Source organism: Engystomops pustulosus, chromosome 3 (assembly GCF_040894005.1).
Source record: "Engystomops pustulosus chromosome 3, aEngPut4.maternal, whole genome shotgun sequence".
Classification (NCBI taxonomy): domain Eukaryota; kingdom Metazoa; phylum Chordata; class Amphibia; order Anura; family Leptodactylidae; genus Engystomops; species Engystomops pustulosus.
This window is the reverse complement of record NC_092413.1, coordinates 5,108,481-5,126,943: the sequence shown is the minus strand read 5'-3', so window position 1 is coordinate 5,126,943 and position 18,463 is coordinate 5,108,481. Positions and strand designations below refer to the sequence as shown.

The 18,463-nt window shown below is 52.7% G+C and overlaps 1 protein-coding gene across 2 annotated transcripts in view; it reads right to left on the bottom strand.

Moving 5' to 3' along the window:
- Positions 1-6,713: 6,713 nt before the first annotated feature.
- Positions 6,714-18,463, bottom strand: part of LOC140120829 (uncharacterized) — a 56,669-nt gene continuing 44,919 nt past the window's right edge. For both annotated transcript variants that reach the window (XM_072139799.1, XM_072139800.1), the window contains 9 exons: positions 14,093-16,828; positions 13,194-13,271; positions 12,210-12,296; positions 11,943-12,034; positions 11,187-11,272; positions 11,033-11,102; positions 8,114-8,217; positions 7,906-8,028; positions 6,714-7,832 (listed from right to left, as the gene is read on the bottom strand). In XM_072139799.1, the coding sequence (XP_071995900.1) occupies positions 7,624-7,832; positions 7,906-8,028; positions 8,114-8,217; positions 11,033-11,102; positions 11,187-11,272; positions 11,943-12,034; positions 12,210-12,296; positions 13,194-13,271; positions 14,093-16,828 (3,585 nt within the window). In that variant the 3' untranslated portion in view covers positions 6,714-7,623. The remainder of the gene's footprint in view (positions 7,833-7,905; positions 8,029-8,113; positions 8,218-11,032; positions 11,103-11,186; positions 11,273-11,942; positions 12,035-12,209; positions 12,297-13,193; positions 13,272-14,092; positions 16,829-18,463) is intronic.

Here is an 18,463-nt window from a genome sequence, read left to right as displayed (position 1 = left end):
GCCGTGTAACCAATGTCTGGCCCGACACAGGGAGACGCTGTGGACTGTGCAGCCAGAAAGTGAGTAACTGCTGCAATGTGGTCATTGTAGACCTGCAGGGATATTAAATTGGGTCCATTGGTAAAAGTAAAACGTGTCTGGAGCAGCGCCACACAGGTCCATAGGTTGTATGCGGTACTGCAGCTGATGTCAGACTCGGCGCCGCTTCTATAGGAGGAAGATTCTGGGTTTTGGCTTCTTTGATGGAATTACTGAAAGGTCTTGGACTACCTGCCCGCAGACCTTCCTCTGGCTCTCGTGAGTGGTCAGGGTGTCCTCAGACACTTTAGATTTCCTGTATTGGGGCAAAGCCGCAAACACGATAAGAATACGACCTGCGCTGATCGGACCAGACGTAGGGACCCGCCTGTGTGTATGAGGCCATAGACTGGAGCAGGCTGCAATAACCAGGACCCATCACCCCAGGAAGACTCATCCCCGAGGGCCGGAGGTTGGATCTTCAGTGCCTGAGAGCAGTCATCTCCACTGATGCCATTAGGTGGCGCTGCTGATGTAATCTGAGGACTGGGCTGTCAGTATACGGGATGGAGGAGGCGACAGTCAGAGAATATTCTTTATTAATATCAAAAGTAATAGAAAAACCAGACATAAAATATACAAATCCTTCAGTGCAGGGGGGGGGGAGGGGGGTGATGGGGATCAGGGGGGGGGGGGGGTGATGGGGATCAGAGCAGGGGGGGGGGGGTGATGGGGATCAGAGCAGGGGGGGGGGGGGTGATGGGGATCAGAGCAGGGGGGGGGGGGTGATGGGGATCAGTGCAGGGGGGGGGGGTGATGGGGATCAGTGCAGGGGGGGGGGTGATGGGGATCAGTGCAGGGGGAATCTGATGATGGGGATCAGTGCAGGGGGGAGTCGGATGATGGGGATCAGTGCAGGGGGGAGTCGGATGATGGGGATCAGTGCAGGGGGATGATGGGGATCAGTGCAGGGGGGAGTCGGATGATGGGGATCAGTGCAGGGGGGAGTCGGATGATGGGAGTTACCAGATTCAGTGGACATAGAGTGATTTGTGTGGACACACCCTGTGATCATGTAATAATAAGTGTTTGATGTTATTTCACACGTTTTTTGTGTCCTCTGTGTTGTTGGTCACTTCTCCTGTGAGATCCAGAAATCATATTGTATTCTATAAATAATAAGTATCTGATCACCGACCGACCAGCAGAAATTCTGCTTCTCAGGCTCCTCCTACCCTGCACTCGCTACCCGCAGCTCCTCCCATTCTGCACTCATTTTATTACACCTGTCCACGCCCACAATCCTCTCTACCACGTGCAAGACCACGGAACTATCTGCAATCTTTATCCATTCTGCACATACAAAATCAGCAGAGCATCACATCCTTACTACACCCTCTGTATACGCTGGAGTAATCCCGGGATACATCTACTTCTAATACTGCAGGTAACCACCGGAGGACCGAGGATCCCAAACATAGAGGAACAGGAGGATAACGTCAGAAAGGTATCAGACATCTCCAGCTTATCCCTGACCCCTCACTTTCCTATTCCAGAGCTGCACTCACTATTCTGCTGCTGGTGCAGTCACTGTGTACATACATGACATTACTTATCCTGTACTGATCCTGAGTTACATCCTGTATTATACCCCAGAGCTGCACTCACTATTCTGCTGCTGGTGCAGTCACTGTGTACATACATGACATTACTTATCCTGTACTGATCCTGAGTTACATCCTGTATTATACCCCAGAGCTGCACTCACTATTCTGCTGCTGGTGCAGTCACTGTGTACATACATGACATTACTTATCCTGTACTGATCCTGAGTTACATCCTGTATTATACCCCAGAGCTACACTCACTATTCTGCTGCTGGTGCAGTCACTGTGTACATACATGACATTACTTATCCTGTACTGATCCTGAGTTACATCCTGTATTATACCCCAGAGCTGCACTCACTATTCTGCTGCTGGTGCAGTCACTGTGTACATACATGACATTACTTATCCTGTACTGATCCTGAGTTACATCCTGTATTATACTCCAGAGCTGCACTCACTATTCTGCTGCTGGTGCAGTCACTGTGTACATACATGACATTACTTATCCTGTACTGACCCTGAGTTACATCCTGTATTATACCCCAGAGCTGCACTCACTATTCTGCTGCTGGTGCAGTCACTGTGTACATACATGACATTACTTATCCTGTACTGACCCTGAGTTACATCCTGTATTATACTCCAGAGCTGCACTCACTATTCTGCTGCTGGTGCAGTCACTGTGTACATACATGACATTACTTATCCTGTACTGATCCTGAGTTACATCCTGTATTATACTCCAGAGCTGCACTCACTATTCTGCTGCTGGTGCAGTCACTGTGTACATACATGACATTACTTATCCTGTACTGATCCTGAGTTACATCCTGTATTATACTCCAGAGCTGCACTCACTATTCTGCTGCTGGTGCAGTCACTGTGTACATACATGACATTACTTATCCTGTACTGACCCTGAGTTACATCCTGTATTATACTCCAGAGCTGCACTCACTATTCTGCTGCTGGTGCAGTCACTGTGTACATACATGACATTACTTATCCTGTACTGATCCTGAGTTACATCCTGTATTATACTCCAGAGCTGCACTCACTATTCTGCTGCTGGTGCAGTCACTGTGTACATACATGACATTACTTATCCTGTACTGACCCTGAGTTACATCCTGTATTATACTCCAGAGCTGCACTCACTATTCTGCTGCTGGTGCAGTCACTGTGTACATACATGACATTACTTATCCTGTACTGATCCTGAGTTACATCCTGTATTATACCCCAGAGCTGTACTCACTATTCTGCTGCTGGTGCAGTCACTGTGTACATACATGACATTACTTATCCTGTACTGATCCTGAGTTACATCCTGTAATATACCCCAGAGCTGTACTCACTATTCTGCTGCTGGTGCAGTCACTGTGTACATACATGACATTACTTATCCTGTACTGATCCTGAGTTACATCCTGTAATATACTCCAGAGCTGCACTCACTATTCTGCTGCTGGTGCAGTCACTGTGTACATACATGACATTACTTATCCTGTACTGATCCTGAGTTACATCCTGTAATATACCCCAGAGCTGTACTCACTATTCTGCTGCTGGTGCAGTCACTGTGTACATACATGACATTACTTATCCTGTACTGATCCTGAGTTACATCCTGTATTATACTCCAGAGCTGCACTCACTATTCTGCTGCTGGTGCAGTCACTGTGTACATACATGACATTACTTATCCTGTACTGATCCTGAGTTACATCCTGTATTATACCCCAGAGCTGCACTCACTATTCTGCTGCTGGTGCAGTCACTGTGTACATACATGACATTACTTATCCTGTACTGATCCTGAGTTACATCCTGTATTATACTCCAGAGCTGCACTCACTATTCTGCTGCTGGTGCAGTCACTGTGTACATACATGACATTACTTATCCTGTACTGACCCTGAGTTACATCCTGTATTATACTCCAGAGCTGCACTCACTATTCTGCTGCTGGTGCAGTCACTGTGTACATACTTGCCATTACTTATCCTGTACTGATCCTGAGTTACATCCTGTATTATACCCCAGAGCTGCACTCACTATTCTGCTGCTGGTGCAGTCACTGTGTACATACCTGACATTACTTATCCTGTACTGATCCTGAGTTACATCCTGTATTATACCCCAGAGCTGCACTCACTATTCTGCTGCTGGTGCAGTCACTGTGTACATACATGACATTACTTATCCTGTACTGATCCTGAGTTACATCCTGTATTATACTCCAGAGCTGCACTCACTATTCTGCTGCTGGTGCAGTCACTGTGTACATACATGACATTACTTATCCTGTACTGATCCTGAGTTACATCCTGTATTATACTCCAGAGCTGCACTCACTATTCTGCTGCTGGTGCAGTCACTGTGTACATACATGACATTACTTATCCTGTACTGATCCTGAGTTACATCCTGTATTATACCCCAGAGCTGCACTCACTATTCTGCTGCTGGTGCAGTCACTGTGTACATACATGACATTACTTATCCTGTACTGATCCTGAGTTACATCCTGTATTATACCCCAGAGCTGCACTCACTATTCTGCTACTGGTGCAGTCACTGTGTACATACATGACATTACTTATCCTGTACTGATCCTGAGTTACATCCTGTATTATACTCCAGAGCTGCACTCACTATTCTGCTGCTAGTGCAGTCACTGTGTACATACATGACATTACTTATCCTGTACTGATCCTGAGTTACATCCTGTATTATACCCCAGAGCTGCACTCACTATTCTGCTGCTGGTGCAGTCACTGTGTACATACATGACATTACTTATCCTGTACTGATCCTGAGTTACATCCTGTATTATACCCCAGAGCTGCACTCACTATTCTGCTGCTGGTGCAGTCACTGTGCACATACATGACATTACTTATCCTGTACTGATCCTGAGTTACATCCTGTAATATACTCCAGAGCTGCACTCACTATTCTGCTGCTGGTGCAGTCACTGTGCACATACATGACATTACTTATCCTGTACTGATCCTGAGTTACATCCTGTATTATACCCCAGAGCTGCACTCACTATTCTGCTGCTGGTGCAGTCACTGTGTACATACATGACATTACTTATCCTGTACTGATCCTGAGTTACATCCTGTATTATACCCCAGAGCTGCACTCACTATTCTGCTGCTGGTGCAGTCACTGTGTACATACAAGACATTACTTATCCTGTACTGATCCTGAGTTACATCCTGTATTATACTCCAGAGCTGCACTCACTATTCTGCTGCTAGTGCAGTCACTGTGTACATACATGACATTACTTATCCTGTACTGATCCTGAGTTACATCCTGTATTATACCCCAGAGCTGCACTCACTATTCTGCTGCTAGTGCAGTCACTGTGTACATACATGACATTACTTATCCTGTACTGATCCTGAGTTACATCCTGTATTATACCCCAGAGCTGCACTCACTATTCTGCTACTGGTGCAGTCACTGTGTACATACATGACATTACTTATCCTGTACTGATCCTGAGTTACATCCTGTATTATACTCCAGAGCTGCACTCACTATTCTGCTGCTAGTGCAGTCACTGTGTACATACATGACATTACTTATCCTGTACTGATCCTGAGTTACATCCTGTATTATACCCCAGAGCTGCACTCACTATTCTGCTGCTGGTGCAGTCACTGTGTACATACATGACATTACTTATCCTGTACTGATCCTGAGTTACATCCTGTATTATACCCCAGAGCTGCACTCACTATTCTGCTGCTGGTGCAGTCACTGTGTACATACATGACATTACTTATCCTGTACTGATCCTGAGTTACATCCTGTATTATACCCCAGAGCTGCACTCACTATTCTGCTGCTGGTGCAGTCACTGTGTACATACATGACATTACTTATCCTGTACTGATCCTGAGTTACATCCTGTATTATACCCCAGAGCTGCACTCACTATTCTGCTGCTGGTGGAGTCACTGTGTACATACATGACATTACTTATCCTGTACTGATCCTGAGTTACATCCTGTATTATACTCCAGAGCTGCACTCACTATTCTGCTGCTGGTGCAGTCACTGTGCACATACATGACATTACTTATCCTGTACTGATCCTGAGTTACATCCTGTATTATACCCCAGAGCTGCACTCACTATTCTGCTGCTGGTGCAGTCACTGTATACATACATGACATTACTTATCCTGTACTGATCCTGAGTTACATCCTGTATTATACTCCAGAGCTGCACTCACTATTCTGCTGCTGGTGCAGTCACTGTGTACATACATGACATTACTTATCCTGTACTGATCCTGAGTTACATCCTGTATTATACTCCAGAGCTGCACTCACTATTCTGCTGCTGGTGCAGTCACTGTGCACATACATGACATTACTTATCCTGTACTGATCCTGAGTTACATCCTGTATTATACCCCAGAGCTGCACTCACTATTCTGCTGCTGGTGCAGTCACTGTATACATACATGACATTACTTATCCTGTACTGATCCTGAGTTACATCCTGTATTATACCCCAGAGCTGCACTCACTATTCTGCTGCTGGTGCAGTCACTGTATACATACATGACATTACTTATCCTGTACTGATCCTGAGTTACATCCTGTCTTATACCCCAGAGCTGCACTCACTATTCTGCTGCTGGTGCAGTCACTGTGTACATACATGACATTACTTATCCTGTACTGATCCTGAGTTACATCCTGTATTATACTCCAGAGCTGCACTCACTATTCTGCTGCTGGTGCAGTCACTGTGTACATACATGACATTACTTATCCTGTACTGATCCTGAGTTACATCCTGTATTATACTCCAGAGCTGCACTCACTATTCTGCTGCTGGTGCAGTCACTGTGTACATACATGACATTACTTATCCTGTACTGATCCTGAGTTACATCCTGTATTATACCCCAGAGCTGCACTCACTATTCTGCTGCTGGTGCAGTCACTGTATACATACATGACATTACTTATCCTGTACTGATCCTGAGTTACATCCTGTATTATACTCCAGAGCTGCACTCACTATTCTGCTGCTGGTGCAGTCACTGTGTACATACATGACATTACTTATCCTGTACTGATCCTGAGTTACATCCTGTATTATACTCCTGAGCTGCACTCACTATTCTGCTGCTGGTGCAGTCACTGTGTACATACATGACATTACTTATCCTGTACTGATCCTGAGTTACATCCTGTATTATACCCCAGAGCTGCACTCACTATTCTGCTGCTGGTGCAGTCACTGTACATACATGACATTACTTATCCTGTACTGATCCTGAGTTACATCCTGTATTATACCCCAGAGATGCACTCACTATTCTGCTGCTGGTGCAGTCACTGTGTACATACATGACATTACTTATCCTGTACTGATCCTGAGTTACATCCTGTATTATACCCCAGAGCTGCACTCACTACTCTGCTGCTGGTGCAGTCACTGTGTACATACATGACATTACTTATCCTGTACTGATCCTGAGTTACATCCTGTATTATACCCCAGAGCTGCACTCACTATTCTGCTGCTGGTGCAGTCACTGTGTACATACATGACATTACTTATCCTGTACTGATCCTGAGTTACATCCTGTATAATACACCAGAGCTGAACTCACTATTCTGCTGTTGGAGTACATATAAGGAAGTATGGGGTCAGCAGTGGACACACATATCACTACTATAGTGGTAGGTGGCCCTGAGCTGTTACAGTATAAGCAGGAGACTTTCCTTACATGTCACCAGTTTTCCTGCTGATAGATAACATCCATGTAATGTAAGGGAGGAATCTTCCCCTCTCTGTGATGTAGAAGTGATTTCTCTGGCCTCAGTAGTAATACCGTGAGTAGGGTCTCCTGTGCACCAAAACAGGTCACATGACCACTTCGTGTCCCATCATCCTCCCATCTTGTGAGCTCAGGTTGTGTCTCTTTGACTCTTTCCGTTTATCGTCTTTCTCATTCCTTGTTGCGGAAGAACTTTCTAAACACAGATTTATTTCGTGGCTTCAAGTCCATTGTGTGTCTGCTGAGCAGCTCCCCCTGCGGGGCAGCAATGGAATGACAGCGTCCGCGGGGGATCAGGGGGTCCGCAATATAAATGGTCATCGAGTAGTTAGAGGAAGGATCCTGAGGGCCGGAAACTGACGTCATCTTCTGATACATGACTGCAATACAGGGAGAGGCGGTCAGGGAGGCTGAATACTCAGTGATCTCTGGTGATGGTAGGTGTATCCTCACCTGAGCTGAAGGACTGTGACCTCCTCCTGCTGGTCGGAGGATTACTGGGGTCTCCGTCAGTCATGCCACCATCAGTCACCAGGAATCTTTTAGGCACTGGAGGATGAGACGTGAGTTTTGGGGCTGAAAATAAGAAGAATATTCAGAATTGAAAGAACCCTGGTACAGTATAATACACCCACACCAACAAAATAATGGGGGATCTCACCGACTGCCACATTTTCTGCCTTCTCCAAATGTGGTGAATCGGCTACTGGGACCATAGCTGTGGCTTGTGCTGGTGCGGACTGGCAAATGTCCGGCATCAGGGTCCTTTAAGAAAAAAATTATTGTAGGATACAGGCCGAGGCGGCGGGAGTGAGAGCGGGCCGAGGTGGCGAGAGTGAGAGCGGGCCGAGGCAGCAGAAGAGCAGGAGCCAGAGCGGGCCAAGGCAGCGGAAGAGCAGGAGCGAGAGCGGGCCGAGGCAGCGGAAGAGCAGGAGCGAGAGCGGGCCGAGGCAGCGGAAGAGCAGGAGCGAGAGCGGGCCGAGGCAGCGGAAGAGCAGGAGCGAGAGCGGGCCGAGGCAGCGGAAGAGCAGGAGCGAGAGCGGGCCGAGGCAGCGGAAGAGCAGGAGCGAGAGCGGGCCGAGGCAGCGAGAGCAGGCAGAGGCAGCGGAAGAGCAGGAGCGAGAGCGGGCCGAGGCAGCGGAAGAGCAGGAGCGAGAGCGGGCCGAGGCAGCGGAAGAGCAGGAGCGAGAGCGGGCCGAGGCAGCGGAAGAGCAGGAGCGAGAGCGGGCCGAGGCAGCAGAAGAGCAGGAGCGAGAGCGGGCCAAGGCAGCGGAAGAGCAGGAGCGAGAGCGGGCCGAGGCAGCGGAAGAGCAGGAGCGAGAGCGGGCCGAGGCAGCGGAAGAGCAGGAGCGAGAGCGGGCCGAGGCAGCGGAAGAGCAGGAGCGAGAGCGGGCCGAGGCAGCGGAAGAGCAGGAGCGAGAGCGGGCCGAGGCAGCGGAAGAGCAGGAGCCATAGCGGGCCAAGGCAGCGGAAGAGCAGGAGCGAGAGCGGGCCGAGGCAGCGGAAGAGCAGGAGCGAGAGCGGGCCGAGGCAGCGGAAGAGCAGGAGCGAGAGCGGGCCGAGGCAGCGAGAGCAGGCAGAGGCAGCGGAAGAGCAGGAGCGAGAGCGGGCCGAGGCAGCGGAAGAGCAGGAGCGAGAGCGGGCCGAGGCAGCGGAAGAGCAGGAGCGAGAGCGGGCCGAGGCAGCGGAAGAGCAGGAGCGAGAGCGGGCCGAGGCAGCGGAAGAGCAGGAGCGAGAGCGGGCCGAGGCAGCGGAAGAGCAGGAGCGAGAGCGGGCCGAGGCAGCGGAAGAGCAGGAGCGAGAGCGGGCCGAGGCAGCGGAAGAGCAGGAGCGAGAGCGGGCCGAGGCAGCGGAAGAGCAGGAGCGAGAGCGGGCCGAGGCAGCGGAAGAGCAGGAGCGAGAGCGGGCCGAGGCAGCGGAAGAGCAGGAGCGAGAGCGGGCCGAGGCAGCGGAAGAGCAGGAGCGAGAGCGGGCCAAGGCAGCGAGAGCAGGCAGAGGCAGTGGAAGAGCGAGAGCGGGGCGAGGCAGCGGAAGAGCGAGAGCGGGCCGAGGCAGCGGAAGAGCAGGAGCGAGAGCGGGCCGAGGCAGCGGAAGAGCAGGAGCGAGAGCGGGCCGAGGCAGCGGAAAAGCAGGAGCGAGAGCGGGCCGAGGCAGCGGAAAAGCAGGAGCGAGAGCGGGCCGAGGCAGCAGAAGAGCCGGAGCGGGCGGAGGCGTCCGAAGAGCAGGAGCGAGAGCGGGCCGAGGCGTCCGAACAGCAGGGGCGAGAGCGGGCCAAGGCAGCGGAAGAGCAGGAGCGAGAGCGGGCTGAGGCAGTGGAAGAGCAGGAGCGAGAGCGGGCCAAGGCAGCGAGAGCGAGCTGAGGCAGCGGAAGAGCAGGGGCAGAGCGGGCCGAGGTGGCGGAAGAGCAGGAGCGAGAGCGGGCCGAGGCGTCCGAAGAGCAGGGGCGATAGCGGGCCGAGGCGGCGGGAGCGAGAGCGGGCCGAGGCAGTGGAAGAGCAGGAGCGAGAGCGGGCCGAGGCAGTGGAAGAGCAGGAGCGAGAGCGGGCCAAGGCAGCGGAAGAGCAGGAGCGAGAGCGGGCCGAGGCAGCGGAAGAGCAGGAGCGAGAGCGGGCCAAGGCAGCGGAAGAGCAGGAGCGGGCCGAGGCAGCGGAAGAGCAAGAGCCAGAGCGGGCCAAGGCAGCGGAAGAGCAGGAGCGGGCCGAGGCAGCGGAAGAGCAGGAGCCAGAGCGGGCCAAGGCAGCGGAAGAGCAGGAGCGGGCCGAGGCAGCGGAAGAGCAGGAGCGGGCCGAGGCAGCGGAAGAGCAGGAGCGAGAGCGGGCCAAGGCAGCGGAAGAGCAGGAGCGGGCCGAGGCAGCGGAAGAGCAGGAGCCAGAGCGGGCCAAGGCAGCGAGAGCGAGCTGAGGCAGCGGAAGAGCAGGGGCAGAGCGGGCCGAGGCAGCGGAAGAGCAGGAGCGAGAGCAGGCCGAGGCGTCCGAAGAGCAGGGGCGAGAGCGGGCCGAGGCAGCGGAAGAGCAGGAGCGATAGCGGGCCGAGGCGGCGGGAGTGAGAGCGGGCCGAGGCAGTGGAAGAGCAGGGGCGAGAGCGGGCCGAGGCGGCGGGAGTGAGAGCGGGCCGAGGCAGTGGAAGAGCAGGGGCGAGAGCGGGAGTGAAAGCGGGCGTAAGAGCGGGAGCGGGCGCCAGAGCTGGTGCGGGCGCCAGAGCTGGAGCGAGAGATGGGACTGGAGCGTAAGCGGGGGCGCCAGAGCGGGAGCCAGAGCGGGCGGAAGAGCGGGAGCGAGAGCGGGCGCCAGAGGTGGAGCAAGAGCGGGCGCCAGAGGTGGAGCGAGAGCGGGCGCCAGAGGTGGAGCGAGAGCGGGCGCCAGAGGTGGAGCGAGAGCGGGCGCCAGAGGTGGAGCGAGAGCGGGCGCCAGAGGTGGAGCGAGAGCGGAAGCCAGAGCGGGCCGAGGTGGCGGAAACGCTGGTAGATCCAATGGAAGAGTTGGGGAGAAAATGGGGTGAGGGCAATGTATACAACCCCTCGCTCAGGGGTTGTATACATTCAGAGAATATACAATAGTAGAGGTGACTGCTGTTATCTCACCTTGATGTGATCCTCGGTGACAGATCGGAGGCCGATGCTGCATACCTGAGGAGATCGGAGTCTTCTATCCCTGTAGATAAAGTAAGGACACATCCTGTGTAGCAGACCTTTCCATGCCCGTCATCACCAAGCCCAGCACTGGGTAAGTCCTCACCTGAGTTATGCTGCAATTTTGTAACCCACTGCTGGAGGGACTTGGAGTTTGGGGCCCGAAACAAATATTCAGCCCCATCCAATAATCTGCATGAACAGGAGAGAGATTAGAGAGGAGGGAATCTAAGGATCTATGTTCTATAGACTGGCTGAAGGTGACATATTATATATATAAATATATATATATACTGCGGCTACTGTGTGTATTGTGCCACTTTCCAGAAGCTTCTTCTCTCTGTCCAGATAATTTCCGGTGGTGGATATCTACAGATTCACCTTATGTGATGGGAATACAGTAAACATGGTCCTGAAAATCCTTGGTGGAGGATGCGGGCAGTGATGTCAGCGAGCTTCTGCACATTACTGCATATGTAGTGTGAGATAAAGGAGGATATTGCCTTCAGTGTGGCTTATACGCTAGTTTTCTGATGTGCAAACCCTGAAATAGTTGTTATTCCTGGCGCATGACCTCCTTACACCAACTCCACACCAAGTGCAGCCGCCTGCCGAGACCTCCGGATAAATCCTGCGCGGTGGGAGGGCTGGCGTTCAATAATACACTGGCACAATCCCCGGCATAAGTCTCACATTACTCATGTTGATGCCAGGGGCCACATTCTACCAGGGGCCACATTCTACCAGGGGCCACATTCTACCAGGGGCCACATTCTACCAGGGGCCACATTCTACCAGGGGCCACATTCTACCAGGGGCCACATTCTACCAGGGGCCACATTCTACCAGGCTCTGCACTCACCGCAGCCGGAAACAATTGTCCCTCTTGGTATAGTCCCATTCAGGGGTGCACACAGCTCCTGTTAGGTGCAGAGGGGGAGCAGAGGCAGGACTCTAGAGAGAACAGAACAGAGGATCAGTCACAGCCCATCCCCCGCACATTCACCCGCAGAGCTACCAATCTAATTGTGGACACAATGTAAGGTTGTTATGAGGGTTGTATGTGGGATTATATAAGATTTTTATATTGCTAACATTTTAAAATCAGCCATAAAGAGCGTGCACTCACCTTAGTGGAGAGTTTGTGGTCATGATAGAAGCAGAGAGTCCTCCGCACCAGGACGGCATAGAAGGTCCCCCATGTACGACCGGAGGCCTGAGAACAAGGAGACACCAGATTAGAGAAGAATCACCAGCCACCACCAAGAACTGGATCAATGGAAGATGTCTCAATAAATGCATCGGGTACTGCCCACTGAGAGGCAGCCACGTGTACCGGCCACTGACAAGAAACATCGGGTACTGCCCACTGAGAGACAGCCACGTGTACCGGCCACTGACAAGAAACATGGGGTACTGCTCACTGAGAGGCAGCCACGTGTACTGGCCACTGACAAGAAACATGGGGTACTGCTCACTGAGAGGCAGCCACGTGTACTGGCCACTGACAAGAAACATGGGGTACTGCTCACTGAGAGGCAGCCACGTGTAGCGGCCACTGACAAGAAACATGGGGTACTGCTCACTGAGAGGCAGCCACGTGTACTGGCCACTGACAAGAAACATCGGGTACTGCCCACTGAGAGGCAACCACGTGTACTGGCCACTGACAAGAAACATGGGGTACTGCTCACTGAGAGGCAGCCACGTGTACTGGCCACTGACAAGAAACATGGGGTACTGCTCACTGAGAGGCAGCCACGTGTACTGGCCACTGACAAGAAATGTCATGTACTGCCCACTGAGAGGCAACCACGTGTACTGGCCGCTGACGGGAAGTGTTGGGTACCGGCTGGTACTGCCCACAAGAAATGTCAGATACCACGTGCTGACAAGAAACATCGGGTACTGGCCACTGAGAGGCAGCCACGTGTACCGGCCGCTGACGGGAAGTGTTGGGTACCGGTTGTTTGTCAGGTACTGCCCACTTACAGGCAGTGTCGTGTACCGGCCTCTTACAAGAAGTGCTGACAAGAAGCATGGGGTACTGGCCACTAAGAGGCAGCATCCAATACCACTGCCCAACCCTAATCCCCTGCCACATTCCACTTACCTTACGGCCCCCGGCTTGCAGGACATGTTTCTTTTCTAACAAGCCCTCCATCAAGAGAAAGTCACGTTTCCTGGTTACCTGCAACAATAAGAATCAGATCGTATAAAAAGTATCAAAAACACTCAAAGTACCAGTGGAGGCGTCACATACCTGGAGAACCTATAGAGTCCCGTACCCGGAGAACCTATAGAGTCCCGTACCCGGAGAACCTATAGAGTCCCGTACCCGGAGAACCTATAGAGTCCCGTACCCGGAGAACCTATAGAGTCCCGTACCCGGAGAACCTATAGAGTCCCGTACCCGGAGAACCTATAGAGTCCCGTACCCGGAGAACCTATAGAGTCCCGTACCCGGAGAACCTATAGAGTCCCGTACCCGGAGAACCTATAGAGTCCCGTACCCGGAGAACCTATAGAGTCCCGTACCCGGAGAACCTATAGAGTCCCGTACCCGGAGAACCTATAGAGTCCCGTACCCGGAGAACCTATAGAGTCCCGTACCCGGAGAACCTATAGAGTCCCGTACCCGGAGAACCTATAGAGTCCCGTACCCGGAGAACCTATAGAGTCCCGTACCCGGAGAACCTATAGAGTCCCGTACCCGGAGAACCTATAGAGTCCCGTACCCGGAGAACCTATAGAGTCCCGTACCCGGAGAACCTATAGAGTCCCGTACCCGGAGAACCTATAGAGTCCCGTACCCGGAGAACCTATAGAGTCCCGTACCCGGAGAACCTATAGAGTCCCATACCCGGAGAACCTATAGAGTCCCATACCCAGAGAACCTATAGAGTCCCATACCTAGAGAACCTCCTGCACCCCTGATACAGGCGGAGGAGCCTTATAGAAACCTAGATATTGTATGGCACAGTCCTATAGACACATTGGTGACTTTCTTACCTTGGATGTGGCGGCTCGTTCTCCAGTCTGCGGTGGAGGAGTCTTTGGACTTGCCCTGCAGTTCTCTTCGAGGTCCAGGACTGAACTTTGACTGTTCTTCCAGGTTTTGGGTCTGTTATCCGTCTCTAACCCTGTAGATAACATGGCAGAGGCCGGCAGAGTGAATGTAGCCACCAACATGTTCTTCTCAGCCCCCATAACTACCCGGCCGCCGGCTTCTCGGCACCAGTCCTTTTTCAGTGAAGGGATACCACTTGCTACCATCGCTTTTGGCGCCATGTTGTAGGTTATCTGCGGTGGACACACTTGGGGAACCTTCTTAGCGTTATTCCAGATCCCTTCCAGCTCTTCATCATCGTTCTCCAAGAATTCATGGTCTGGATGGAGAACTTCTGGAGCTGAGCTGGCCTTGGTGCATATCCTTTTAGCAGGTGACGTGTCTGTGGTGTTGAGGTGGTCACGTAGATGATGGGAGGGTCCATAGGTGTGTAGGAAGCGGTTAGAGGAAGATGTAGATGTTGGTTGTCCAGCACCAGGACGTTGTGTTACACAGTAAGCTCTGCTCTCTTGAAGGACTGGAGAAAGGGTGGTAGCTCCTATATCTGTCTCTTGGAAGTGCAGAGATGTTATCGCACCTCCTTTGGTCCCTCTTCGGACTGAAAATAATGTGGTATCGTCTTCTTCCATCTCTCGAAAGACTGGAGATGATAAGAAAGCTCCTTTTTCGGTCTCTCCATGAACTGAAGATAATGTGGTTTTCTCGTGTGTCTCGTGTAGGACTGGAGGTATTATGGTAGCTCCTTCGTCAGTCTCTCCATGGACTGAAGATAATGTGGTTTTCTCGTGTGTCTCGTGTAGGACTGGAGGTATTATGGTAGCTCCTTCGTCAGTCTGTCCATGGACTGAAGATAATGTGGTTTTCTCGTGTAGGACTGGAGGTATTATGGTAACTCCTTCGTCAGTCTGTCCATGGACTGAAGATAATGTGGTTTTCTTGTGTGTCTCGTGTAGGACTGGAGATATTATGGTAGCTCCTTCGTCAGTCTGTCCATGGACTGAAGATAATGTGGTTTTCTCGTGTAGGACTGGAGGTTTTATGGTAGCTCCTTCGTCAGTCTGTCCATGGACTGAAGATAATGTGGTTTTCTTGTGTGTCTCGTGTAGGACTGGAGATGTTATGGTAGCTCCTTCGTCAGTCTCTCCATGGACTGAAGATAATGTGGTTTTCTCGTGTAGGACTGGAGGTTTTATGGTAGCTCCTTCGTCAGTCTGTCCATGGACTGAAGATAATGTGGTTTTCTCGTGTGTCTCGTGTAGGACTGGAGGTATTATGGTAGCTCCTTCGTCAGTCTCTCCATGGACTGAAGATAATGTGGTTTTCTCGTGTGTCTCGTGTAGGACTGGAGATATTATGGCAGCTCCTTCGTCAGTCTGTCCATGGACTGAAGATAATGTGGTTTTCTTGTGTGTCTTGTGTAGGACTGGAGATATTATGGTAGCTCCTTCGTCAGTCTCTCCATGGACTGAAGATAATGTGGTTTTCTCGTGTGTCTTGTGTAGGACTGTAGATATTATGGTAGCTCCTTCGTCAGTCTCTCCATGGACTGAAGATAATGTGGTTTTCTTGTGTGTCTTGTGTAGGACTGGAGATATTATGGTAGCTCCTTCGTCAGTCTCTCCATGGACTGAAGATAATGTGGTTTTCTCGTGTGTCTTGTGTAGGACTGGAGATAATGTGGTAGATCCTTCATTGTCACATGTGGTAGTTGAGATGTCACAGATTGGAGAAGAAGCTTCAAAGCTCCCGTGTGAGGTCAAGGTTTCGTCTTGTATGTTCCAGTCAGGGTGCTGCAGGATAATAGGGGAAAGTTTATCTATCTCAAAGTTCTCGATGAGGTCCTCCAAGTCTTGAGAATCCTGGGAATATTCTTTGGAGTTGCCATAGCCGTGAATGTTCTGCCTACAATACCCGGGGCTACTAGCCAGGGCGTCCAGCCAAGTTTTGGTGCATGACCATTGACCGTTTCCGGTAACCGTAGGAGGTTGTGTTATCTCCTCAGTCACTTTGGGTTTGGGTTTTGGGTCTTCTTCAGGAAATACATGGTGGGGATTTCCAGAGTCGTCCACGGACATTACTGTCATTGTATCGTGGACGTTGTCCATTATAGGAGGATCTTTGGAGATCTGTAGGGTCAGAATGCTACCTATGGTAAGACGGGGACAAGATGTGGGCACGGGGTTTTTTGGCTCCAGTTTTTTAGGTCCAGATCCACATTCTGCATCGATGTCCCCGCTGAGGGGATTCTTCACATAGCTGAGAAATGTATCCAGCTCAATATTTGTCCCCAAGGTTGGGAGGGCTTTCTCCTGCTTCGGGGGCCACGTGGAGGTCTCGTACCTCGGGGTGTCTTTGGTGGGAGTTCTGTAAAGTCCCATAATCCCCTGTATTGTGACACTCTGAGCCTTCTCCTTCCTTCTCAGGCTCTTGAAAAACATGCTGGACCTGATCTTTGGTAAAGGACCAGAGGAAGATTCACATTGGGCAGGGGGGTTGTTGTGTCCGGAGGTGGACGTGGTCTTGGACACTGGTGGCGCGCTCTTGGACACTGGTGGCGCGCTCTTGGACACTGGTGGCGCGCTCTTGGACACTGGTGGCGCGCTCTTGGACACTGGTGGCGCGCTCTGGCTGTCATACCTGTTCTGTGCTTCCTCCATAATGCCAAGATAAGAGCTCACCTGGATATAAAGGGAGACAGACCTGAACATGAGAGGGCGATGAGGTATCAGTGCGGTGAGATGTCTGGGCAGGAGGGCGATGGGATGTCTGGGTAGGGGGGGGTGATGGGATGTCTGGGCAGGAGGGCGATGGGATGTCTGGGTAGGGGGGGGTGATGGGATGTCTGGGTAGGGGGGGGTGATGGGATGTCTGGGTAGGGGGGGGTGATGGGATGTCTGGGTAGGGGGGGGTGATGGGATGTCTGGGTAGGGGGGGGTGATGGGATGTCTGGGTAGGGGGGGGTGATGGGATGTCTGGGTAGGGGGGGTGATGGGATGTCTGGGTAGGGGGGGGTGATGGGATGTCTGGGTAGGGGGGGGTGATGGGATGTCTGGGTAGGGGGGGGTGATGGGATGTCTGGGTAGGGGGGGGGTGATGGGATGTCTGTGTAGGGGGGGGTGATGGGATGTCTGGGTAGGGGGGGGTGATGGGATGTCTGGGTGGGGGGGGGTGATGGGATGTCTGGGTAGGGGGGGGTGATGGGATGTCTGGGTAGGGGGGGGTGATGGGATGTCTGGGTGGGGGGGGTGATGGGATGTCTGGGTGGGGGGGGGTGATGGGATGTCTGGGTAGGGGGGGTGATGGGATGTCTGGGTAGGGGGGGGTGATGGGATGTCTGGGTAGGGGGGGGTGATGGGATGTCTGGGTAGGGGGGGGTGATGGGATGTCTGGGTAGGGGGGGGTGATGGGATGTCTGGGTAGGGGGGGGTGATGGGATGTCTGGGTAGGGGAGGTGATGGGATGTCTGGGTGGGGGGGTGATGGGATGTCTGGGTAAGAAGAGGATGGGATGTCTGGGTAGGGGGGGGTGATGAGATGTCTGGGTAGGGGGGGTGATGGGATGTCTGGGTGGGGGGGTGATGGGATGTCTGGGTAGGGGGGGGGGTGATGGGATGTCTGGGTAGGGGGGGGGTGATGGGATGTCTGGGTGGGGGGGTGATGGGATGTCTGGGTAGGGGGGGGGCGATGGGATGTCTGGGTGGGGGGGGGCGATGGGATGTCTGGGTGGGGGGGGTGATGGGATGTCTGGGTAAGAAGAGGATGGGATGTCTGGGTAGGGGGGGGTGATGAGATGTCTGGGTAGGGGGGGTGATGGGATGTCTGGGTAGGAAGAGGATGGGATGTCTGGGTAGGGGGGGGTGATGAGATGTCTGGGTAGGGGGGGTGATGGGATGTCTGGGTAGGGGGGGGGTGATGGGATGTCTGGGTAGGGGAGGTGATGGGATGTCTGGGTGGGGGGGGGTGATGGGATGTCTGGGTAAGAAGAGGATGGGATGTCTGGGTAGGGGGGGGTGATGAGATGTCTGGGTAGGGGGGGTGATGGGATGTCTGGGTAGGGGGGGGGGTGATGGGATGTCTGGGTAGGGGGGGGGGTGATGGGATGTCTGGGTGGGGGGGTGATGGGATGTCTGGGTAGGGGGGGGGCGATGGGATGTCTGGGTGGGGGGGGGGCGATGGGATGTCTGGGTGGGGGGGGTGATGGGATGTCTGGGTAAGAAGAGGATGGGATGTCTGGGTAGGGGGGGGGCGATGGGATGTCTGGGTAGGAAGAGGATGGGATGTCTGGGTAGGGGGGGGTGATGAGATGTCTGGGTA